This window comes from Arctopsyche grandis, chromosome 4 (assembly GCF_051622035.1).
Source record: "Arctopsyche grandis isolate Sample6627 chromosome 4, ASM5162203v2, whole genome shotgun sequence".
NCBI lineage: Eukaryota > Metazoa > Arthropoda > Insecta > Trichoptera > Hydropsychidae > Arctopsyche > Arctopsyche grandis.
Window position 1 is genome coordinate 20,649,910 of NC_135358.1, and position 10,560 is coordinate 20,660,469.

The 10,560-nt window shown below is 32.6% G+C and overlaps 2 protein-coding genes across 2 annotated transcripts; both read right to left on the minus strand.

The window, feature by feature from the left end:
* Positions 1-1,933: 1,933 nt before the first annotated feature.
* LOC143910865 (serine protease snk-like) lies at positions 1,934-6,554 on the minus strand. Its single transcript, XM_077429470.1, has 9 exons — positions 6,348-6,554; positions 6,028-6,153; positions 5,821-5,949; positions 4,188-4,276; positions 3,958-4,085; positions 3,708-3,869; positions 3,540-3,634; positions 3,296-3,459; positions 1,934-3,213 (listed from the first exon to the last, which is right to left on the minus strand). The coding sequence occupies exons 1-9, from the start codon at positions 6,403-6,405 to the stop codon at positions 3,046-3,048; spliced, it is 1,119 nt and encodes a 372-aa protein (XP_077285596.1). The 5' UTR covers positions 6,406-6,554; the 3' UTR covers positions 1,934-3,045.
* Positions 6,555-8,759: 2,205 nt separating this feature from the next.
* HINT1 (histidine triad nucleotide binding protein 1) lies at positions 8,760-9,639 on the minus strand. The gene is made up of 3 exons (XM_077429471.1): positions 9,435-9,639; positions 9,073-9,184; positions 8,760-9,001 (listed from the first exon to the last, which is right to left on the minus strand). Exons 1-3 carry the CDS (start codon positions 9,543-9,545, stop codon positions 8,844-8,846), a joined length of 381 nt encoding a protein of 126 aa, XP_077285597.1. The 5' UTR covers positions 9,546-9,639; the 3' UTR covers positions 8,760-8,843.
* Positions 9,640-10,560: the final 921 nt, after the last annotated feature.

A 10,560-nucleotide genomic window follows, 5' to 3' on the forward strand; every position in this document is an offset into this window, starting at 1 on the left:
TACTAGTCTGTCTATTATACATGCGTTTTCTTCTCACCTTCTTTTAATATTGATGATTGGAAAGCCAATTTTAATATATGTACAATAAAAAAATCTGTATATCTTTTTTGATTCCTTTTTATTTTATTCCGTTTTATTACTTTATTTTATCATAAATTTTATTGTAAATATGTACAATGGTTGCTATATAATATAGTATAGTATATATAGCAAAAGGTAATACGAAGCTACAAAAGCAATTAATTTTTTCAATGTCCTTAATTTAGTTCACTCGCCATTAGGTGGGAAATCCTTTTTAAATCTTCTGTTTGGCGCAATATGGTGTATATAGAGTTTAAGGGCTATTTGCAAAGAAATGTTATAACATTTATCTGTCTATGTTACTACGCCATCTATTGATATCGCGTCGAAAAATTACTAAATAATAAAATTTACTACTATTGGTTTGAAACTCGGCTACTGCTGGTTTGAAACTCGAAATTAGGTGAATGTGTCATTCGGTATAAAGATATTAGGTGAATTTACCATTAGGTCAATAGATTTTCGGTAAAAGCGTCATTAGTGGAATTGCATTAGGTGAATTGATTTAGGTGTATTGCATTCGACCAATTTACCTGCACCCGTACTATACAATGCAAAATGCACTTGTTGATCGAATCTACCGCGTGGTGGACTCAACGCACTTTTTTATAACCATGTCTACAAAGTATGAATATGTAAAAAACGGTAAACGAACTACTAGTCAAATGTGAACCAGTCACTGGACAACCGGTCGCTCTAGATCGGTCACACGCGATCACCCGCCAGACTAAAACTGGTCACGAGAAAACTGGTCACACCCTAAAATCGGTCCCGAGAAAACTGGTTGATCGATTTTAGGGTGTGACCAGTTTTCTCGTGACCAGTTTTAGTGTGACGAGTGATCACGTGTGACCGATCTAGAGCGACCGGTTGTCCTGTGACTGGTTCACATCTGACTAGTAGTCCGTTTACCGTTTAAAATATGATCAAATTTTAATAAAAAGTACTCCTTTGTAAGTTTATTACGCTTCGCTGCGACATTACGTTTCAACAGATGTCACCAGTGCTAAAATCAGTATTGGCACGCTTTCTGAAGTTCAAACATACATCTCGATACGATTATTCTTTTTTATTTATTTAATAATAATGGCATCCACGATTACGAAAAAATCGCGGGGTCCTATTCAGGGCTGTAGAGTCGGCTAAAAATTTGATTTGAAAAAGCACGTCACTAAAATCTCAATCACGGAACATCTCGCACTCAAACACTCCATCAATCGAAAGCTATCTATTTGAAATGTTGAATTAACGAGAACTTGCCAGATATTTCGTATTCGTGATTTTTGTGGCAACGATTGTCGTGCGAACACAATTTGCGCAATAGCCCGTTTATCAAAAATTTACCGACTCTGATACCAACTTTATCATGATTCAACCTTGAAAACTTTTAGTAGGATCAACTTTTTTTGCACAAACTGTAAAAATATAGTAATAAAAGTAATAGCGATTGTAAAAATATTTACATGTTACCCAATTTATTAAATTATTGGTAATGAAATAGGTATAAATAAAAAGTAAATGCATTCATAGTGTATGTGTATGAACTTATACACAAACAAATCATTTTAATAAAAATAAAAATTAGAATAAAAAAAAGTATGAGACGGAATAAACAATCGGTTTTAGCCACAACACATCAAATACAAAGACGGAATAAACAATCGCGCGCACATTAATACGAGAGGAAAAGCCTGTTCCTCTTGTTCCTGTTGTATCATGCTCGCGCAAATTAAGTGAGTATGTACGCGCGCAGAATACGGGAGGAAAAGCCTGTTCCTCTTGTTCCTGTTGTACCCTGCTCACGCAAATTAAGTATGTACCGTTTACCATGCACCCTTTTTTTTTGATCTTTCAACTTAAGATCTTTCGATTTTCGATCTTTGCCTTCCGATATTTGCGTTTTCTGTAATTTAACATTCTGGCTCGTCATGTAGACCCGTTTTTCTTGTGTGCGGCTTTAAATGATTTATTCATTTGTCGTAAAAATTCTAGCCATACAACCTGCAATTACACATGCTTTCGAAATGCGATGCGCCACGTTTATTTCTATGCATGGATTTAGCAAAAAAAATCTATTTCAGTTTACAAACTGTAACTTGTTTTGTAGAAATATTCCCACCGGAAATTATTGCATCAAAAAATCTATTACGACATTTTAAATATGTATGTACTTAGTTGTACATATATGTATGTATATACATACATATATAAAAGGTGTGCTTTTATAAATAGTGAGCATTAAATGTGAAATTATGATTGCATTCTTATAAATATTCCGCACAAAACGATCTCGCGCACATCACTAAAATCTCGATCACGGAACATCTGGAACCCGAAAATTCCATCCATCGAGATCTACCCACGTGAAATATACTAACGAGAACTTGAGTTCCAGATAATCCGTATTCGCGAGTTTCGTTGCAAAGATTGTCGTTTGCACGACCGCAATGTACGAAATAATCCATTTACCCATTCTTATACGAGTATACAAAATGCATGATAACATGAATGTGTGCTTTCAATTTTAAAACTTGTATATATACCAATAATGGAATATTTAATAGAAATAATTTGTATGCCAGACGATAGGAAGAAGAGTATAATACTTATGTATGATCCATATAAATAGTTTAAACATAAAAACTATGTGATGGAAATACGAATAAGCAAATGGGTTTAAATGAGAAATAATCAACTTATACGTGCTGTTGAAGTGTAACGAAAATATAAAATATCTGGTGTGAGAAAAATTTTATTTAAAAAAAAATAGTCTAATTTTTTTCTTTGCTAAAGGTTAGTTTAAAATACCTTGCTAATCAGCAATTAAAAACGGTTTTATATATTTTGACTCGTATTTTATTATACATTTACGTTAAATGTAATATTTTCATATTTCACATAAAAAATGAGTTTATTAGTAATTTCATTTTGTGCAAATATTGTGCATTATTTGTATTTTATATTTTAAGCCCAAACTACACTTTCGATCCAATCGATGTAGGAACTGATTCTCGTATAGACAGCAGGTGAATTGGCTCCACCACATCCAACCCCAAAAGATGTGACACCGATCAATTGGTAGGCACAGGCAATCTCTGGATCTTGAATTTGCAGCGGACCACCGCTATCACCCTGATAAGAATAGTACCAAGTTACCAAAGATTTTAATAAGGCGATACTATAAGTAAAAACAATGAAACGGGTAGTTATTTACTTGACATGTGTCTTTTCCTCCGTTCAAATCACCAGCGCACATCTGCTCTGAAATAATTCCTCTAATCAACTTCCTATTGTTGCGATCCTTATAAAATGTGGAACACACACGCTGGTCGATGATTTGAAGATCAACTTTTTGTAGTGTATCAGAAGCAGCTTCGACTGAAAATTTAGTATATTTACATAGATAACTAATTTATAGAATATCTATTACATCGCGAGTTTGTTAAAAGATGACTAACCGTAACCAATTTTTCCCCAACCTGTGGCTATAGATCTGTCAGAAGGAAAATTTGGTGATTGCCACAAGCAAATTGGTTTAACCCTTTCGTTGAATCTAGAAATTTAATATATTTTCTTAAGTTCGGATGTGAGTTGATGCATTACTTTTGTTGATTTAAATGTCTAACCTGGCACGGCTAGTTAAGTGTATCAGTGCTATGTCATGATATTTACTAGTTCCTTTAAATCCAGAATGTTTGACAATAGCAGCAATTTGAATATCTTGAGGAATTACCCCGTTGTTAGATTTTATGTTGTGCTCACCTAATCTTACCATTGTAGGTGATGAGCTAAAATTTGATTTCGTTGGTTATGAATTAGGTAGATAATCAGTAGGTTTAATTTATAAATGATTGATTTGAAATTTTGATTCCATACCTAGAAACACTGGAGTCTCTGATATCTGTGCAATGAGCTGCAGTTAAAACAAAATTTTCACTGATCAGTGATCCACCACAATTCCATGCGTATCCAGATCCATCAATCAATGGCCAACCAATGGCAGCCTTTATGTAGTATAAATAAAATATTAAAATAACTTGCATATAATTTCAGCATAACTATGCGTCCAGGAAAAAAGTCCATGAACAAAAACATAAATAATTCACCATGTGAGGGAATTCACCAGGAGATGCTTCAATTCCACCAACAATTGCTGTTTTAAACAAATTTTCACACTCCTTAAATTCTCTGCACTCTGTAAAAAATATCAAAAAATTTAAATTCATTCATTACGTATCCAATACACTTGCATTTTTGAAAGGATTTTTATTGAGTTATGATGTGGGGAGGTTAAGTATTATAAAAAGGCAAAGTTTACTTTGTAATGTCCCCAATTCATTGACACACTTTGAGATTTCCTAGTGATAAAATAATGATTCATAAATCGCATAAATTGTTTAAATTTAATTTTATGAAGCATTTACATTAAAAAATGCTTTTACGATAAAACTGAAAAGGTATTACATAGCCAGCAGCATAGCTCGGTTGTTAAGCTTCTGCTTAGCGTCGAGAGGCGCCGGGTTCGATCCCTGGCCCGGGCCTCGAAAGAAAATGAATTTTTCAGAGTATGCTGTTGGTTAGACCTGGATTTGTGACTTCAAGTTGATCGTTTCCTATCAGAGTTTGCCAATTTTCTCCGATTTCATTGTTGAAACGGTTCCCGGAAAAAAAATTGGCTAAAAATCCCTCCTATACGATATGTCACCTATAATTTGTTATTAATTAATGTGCAATAAATAAGTTTGTGTACAAATTGATAGATGTCTCAGTGATTTGCGAGTTTTACAGTGTCTCGTAATTCAGTGATTTATATAAAAAAAATGCTGAATTGTAATTTGTTAATTTGTAATTGGTCAGGAAGGCGCATTGGGGTTTACCTGTAAGGCCTTCCTGGTATATATGTAAAATAAAAATAAAATAAAATATATGTATATGGGTAAACGGATTATTCCGCAAAATGCGATCTCGCGCAAGTCACTAAAATCTCGATCACGTAACATTTGGCACTTGAGTTCGCGTTAGTACACTATTTCACGTGGTCAGCTTTCGATTGATGGAATATTTGGGTGCCAGATGTTCCGTGATCGAGATTTTAGCGACATGCACAAGATCGCTTTTTGCGGAATAATCACCGAACCATATTGTATGTATGTATATATTTGACTTCTGAGCTGTCTATATTTGCAAGTGTTTTGTTTTAGGAAAACCGAATTTTATTATTATTTAAAATTATACATTAAAAATATCGGTAAACCAAGAATATTGCAAACCCTAACAGATATAGAAAGCGAATATTCAATATAGGTCATTCGTGAACTTTCTCTGATGGTGTGTCAGAATATGATGTATAAAAAAGTTTTTCAATTCAAGCGTCTGTCAAAAAAATATAATTGTGTTCCAAGAAATGGTGCAATTGAGATAGTTGTATATCGAAGGTTGCATTTGTATTTTTAAACATGCACGCTTATGTGTAAAAGAAAATTTGCCGGTTTTTTTTTTTTAAATAAAAAGAATATGTATTTGTGTTTACTGTTCGTCTTCGGTAGATCACATTTGCATAGCTATGTAAGTAGAAATCCATGTCGATATGTAAACACAACTCGCAAATTATCTGAGAAGAATTTTAAGTGAAATGAACTGTTAATGGAGACATCTATTGACTGCTCTTAAATTATCCACACAATGTACCTAACATATAGTATCTTATGAAAATATTAATAAAATGTTATTTATACTTACTTCTAACACTAATTCGTTCGATAGTTGGTCTATTTCCTCCACCACCAGTGTTACCTCCATTAGTACCAGTACCGGCACAAACTCCGAGGTCGATTTTCCTATTTGGACAGCATACAACTGAAACACTACCTGTAAATAATAAAATCAGTAATGAAATATAATCTTATTTATAATTTAGTATACAATATAATAGTAATAATAATCTACCATCAAAGCCGCAAAGAGTTGGTTTGATTCGCCTGCATTTCAGCAAATCAAAAACTAATTGACACTCATTGCTCTTTATGCAAGTTCCTCGACTTCTATCATGAGCTAAAGTACATCTTTCTCCAGCTGAAGTATATTAAACCATTTAGTGTAAATGACATTATTATATGTAGAAAGAAATATGTACATAATTGGAAATGAAAAAAATATTGGTCTTAAATTCTGATATTGCAGGGATTTAAATATGATTCGATATTTGTGTTATTAAATGTATGTATTTGATTTTTTAGACACCAATAATGTTTTGAAAAATGTCTTACCATATTGACCTTGCACACAAGCTACGAAAATTAATGAAAGTGCTAATATTTTAAACATATTGAAGTATTCAGAATCTACTATTTGTAATACATAAAATGCGTAACATATAAAGGTAAAATATAAATGAAACAAATGATCAAATTTGCTTGGCAAATTTTACTGTTCTTGGACACCACTCAGCGAAGACTGAACACAAATTAGAGGTCAGCAAAGCTTCTGCAGTGGTTGTTGAAAACCGGAATTCCCAGTTAAACGTTTCTTCGAAGCATGTGATATCAGGTTGTTTATATTTTGTTGATTTTAAATGCATTTTCCTCAATTTCCACTTTTAACCATCGCATTATATTATTGTTTTTTTTGTGAATGTGCATTAGTGGAATGAAAAGAACAGGATTTTATAAAAAATGCAATAAAAAAAAAGCATTCAAGGATATAGCAATACTAAAGTTTTCTAGAATCAGCTTTAAACAATTCTGTAAGTAAAAAAAATACGAAACAGGTTGTGGAATTTTTAAACAATTCAGTTTCTATTTTTTTGTCTGTATACGCCTAATTGTTTCTGAGAATACTATTGTAAACACATTTAATTTTGATGATTTTCTAAAAATTAATCGTTGGTTGGATGGATGTGAATATTATTTTTATCGACTAGTAATAAATTATACACAGATATTTATATGCCTGATAGTATTTCATTAGGTGATAAAACAGTAGAAGTAGTTAGTAATTGTATATAATATGTCCGGTAGTAAGGAAGAGGAAATGAGAAGACTTATAAAATTAGGATGGAGTGTATTTGAGCGAATAATCAGCGTTTTGAAATCAAAAGTGCCACAATGTAGGAAAGAGAATGATCTTCGATCAATGTGATTTTCCAATGATGACGTATGGATGTGAAATTTGGACAGTGAACGCCAAAATGTTACTCAAAGTCCAATGCACTCAAATAAATATGGAGCGCCATATACTTGGCACAACGAGGAGATATAGGAAACGGAATACATGGGTGAGAAGTATGACAAGAATAGTTATAGTGGAGATATAATGGAGAGAGTGAACAGATATGGCAAGTGAAATGAAAGTCCGACCGCTGTACTCTGTGAGGTGGATTATATGCCATCTCGCTTGCACCTAACATATTACGCGATACAACCATATATACAACGAAAGCATTTAAATTGCAATTACCGCTTTAGTTAGTACGTTTAGATAAAAAAAAAAAATATTGAGATAGAAGACCAATGCTTATAAACGTGGTAAAATAAAAAATTTGCCAAATAAATGAAAAATAGCACGGAAAAAAAAAATTATTTTTGACTTTTAAAATTCGCTAGACAATTAATTAGAAGTATTTCAAAGCAATAAAATATAATAATTAATAGGAAAAATATCTGACTATTGATTTCAATACTCACTTTGAGCGTAACAATCCTAAATTTTGAGTTAAAGACCGCAAAAGCCAAAAAACTGTAAAAGTCGCGGATTTTTTTAAACGCTCATATCTCGTAAATGATCGCCCACCAACAAAAATAAATATCATATTCGAATTCAGTGGGTCAAACTTAGTAAAGATTGGCTAGTCTCCGCTCTGGTAACTCAAAAACGTGATTTTTTTGTTGCTCAGTGTTATTAGTCTTTTTGGCACAAAAATTCGCTATAGTTAAATTATATAAAATATGACCCGGTCCTGGTTATTAGCAGCGGCTGGTACCCCCCCTCTCGTCAGGCCTCATGATGATGATGACAATTTATTAATACCAGTCAAAATTAGTCAATTATAGTGTCAACATTTTGATTTTATAATGCAACGCTTAATAATTCATGGTTACATTTTGGAATAATGTCAAGGTAAAATTTGTGTAACGAAATTCTATGTATTGTATTACAATTTAATAATTACTCATTGTTCATATTCCACATACTTCATCGTTATAATTTACTCAATAAATTGATAGAATGCGGATGGGTAGTTGGAAAACAATTGATTAATTTCGAATAGCGCACATGCGCTGTCCGAGTCCGAGTACAATGAGATAGTATATCAAATTTGGTGCTTCTAAATTAACAACTGTATATTTTCATAGCGAACAATATGAATTCTTATATAGAAAAAAATCACCCACATGACATTGCTATTGCAGGTGAAAGTAAGAAACTGAAAAAATAAACTTTTTAGAAATCTTTGTAATTTATATCTAGAGAGCACCACGAGATAGTATAACAAATTTGGTTTTTCTAAATTGAAAGATACAGATATACATAGCTTAACATGTCCGCATAATATTCATCTTTATCTTTATAATAAAGTAGAATATTATTCATTTAAAATTATGTCTTGAAATTAATCTAAAATAAATAAAACCAAAATGATTGTTCAAATAAAATCAAGGAATAGTTGATAAATAAGAAAAACTTGATGTTATATTTTTATATATAGTATATGTATATATTTTTTATTGCAATTACATAATGTTTAACACGGATGAAAAATAATATTAGCCGGGAGGCCATTGTAGTTGCCTTCCACCCAAGACATGCAAATGTAAATGATAAACGCTCTGCGCTCCCATTTTACCATCATTGATAACCAATCGGAAACCATCTGCTAATCCTTGCTCGGCAGCCACACGTCTAGCAACCACCATCAAATGTCCTAAAAAATATTAAACTGTTATTAAATGATTTCAAAATTAAATCGAAAGATTAGTAAATATTAGTACATACCGAGCAATTGTTCATCACCATCGGCAGCTTTTGATAGCTGTGGGATTGGTTTCCTCGGAATCACTAGAAAATGAACCGGAGCCTGAGCACTGATGTCGTGAAATGCAACACACTGAAATTACAATAAGAAACAAAATAATTTATATATCTATATAAATAATCAAAATTAAACGCAGTACACATAAATTAATGATTATTGTTACAGTATGAAAACATGAATATTTTAACATTGTGTAATATATTGTTCGTCTTTCAAGATATTATGAAGCTAAAATAAAATCATTAGTTTATCGATTATTATAGGTGTAAAGCGGAGACAGTGAGCCGGCCGGCATTCAGTTTGACGTTTTGAGGTTAGGAACCTGATCATCCTCGTATATGAATTTGCAGGGTATTTCTCCACGTAGGATTTTTCCAAAGATGGTGTCTTCAGAGGGGGCAGCTCCCTGAGCCTTGGACACCTCGTCAGTCATTTGAAATAAGCGATTTCAGTCTTCTGAATTGCCTGAAGCTAGAGCTTCAGAAACAGACAGATGGTTACTGACAGAGTGACAGCTTCCGTCACCTGAACACTTGTACCAACTCACTTGGCATTGGACAATTTTCAACATAAATTATTTTAATTATTGTTTTCTTCTTAATTAGTATTGGGATTATCCGTTTGACAACAATTCTTCATGATTAGTTTCTCCGAAGTTCAAGGGAATTATACCCAAGCATGCCCAAAAGGAAAGGAGTAGGATAGAGATATGGGTAGTACCCATACTCTTTCTTATATGGAAAACGAAGAAATGCTTTTTGGACTTTTTCGATAATAAGAGAGTAGTTTGCTTCATGCGGATTACACACAATCGCATTATACTCTAGCTTACTTCTTACAAGCGAGTTGAAAAGCAAGTGAGAAGACAAGGGGTTGGAGAATAACCTAGCATATTTCAAGACAAATCCAAGCCGACGAAAGGAAACGTCAGCGACTGTCTTGATATGGTTGTGAAAGGTGAATTGAGGATCAAAACTTTTGATCCTCAATTCACATTTTTGATTCAAAAGTGTTACCCAAGTCGACCATAGATTCCACACGCTTCAACAACACGGATATATTGTCAATATATAGTTAGTTTGTGTAATATTAACGACTTTAAGACAAATATTAATTATCAAGATGCATATCCTGAGCGTCTACTTTAGAAAATAAACTATTCAACGAAATATTAGACTTTGATGAATACGAATTTCATTACACATAACTTATTATACTCTTTTATAAGTCATCTAAGTAAATCATTAATTTAAACGAATACCTCCCCCCCAAAAAAAATATCTCAAAAATAAAAGATATTGAATAGGTACAACGCCTCATATACAAGTTTGACCTTTGTATTGAACTTTGAACTTTGTTTTTGATACTTCTTATGTTCTTCAAATATTAAAAAAAAAGATCTTCAAATAAATAGAAAGTTGTCGGTTGGTCATATCCAATTTTTTTTA

Coding starts and splice junctions, on each gene's coding strand:
- HINT1 (XM_077429471.1), bottom strand. CDS start 9,545: ATGACTGACGAGGTGTCCAAGGCTCAGGGAGCTGCCCCCTCTGAAGAC. Junction 9,185..9,434: donor TCATATACGAGGATGATCAG/GTTCCTAACCTC, acceptor TTGTAATTTCAG/TGTGTTGCATTTCACGACAT. Junction 9,002..9,072: donor TGGTGATGAACAATTGCTCG/GTATGTACTAAT, acceptor AATATTTTTTAG/GACATTTGATGGTGGTTGCT.
- LOC143910865 (XM_077429470.1), bottom strand. CDS start 6,405: ATGTTTAAAATATTAGCACTTTCATTAATTTTCGTAGCTTGTGTGCAA. Junction 4,277..5,820: donor CGAACGAATTAGTGTTAGAA/GTAAGTATAAAT, acceptor TATTTTTTACAG/AGTGCAGAGAATTTAAGGAG. Junction 3,870..3,957: donor AGAGACTCCAGTGTTTCTAG/GTATGGAATCAA, acceptor ATCAAATTTTAG/CTCATCACCTACAATGGTAA.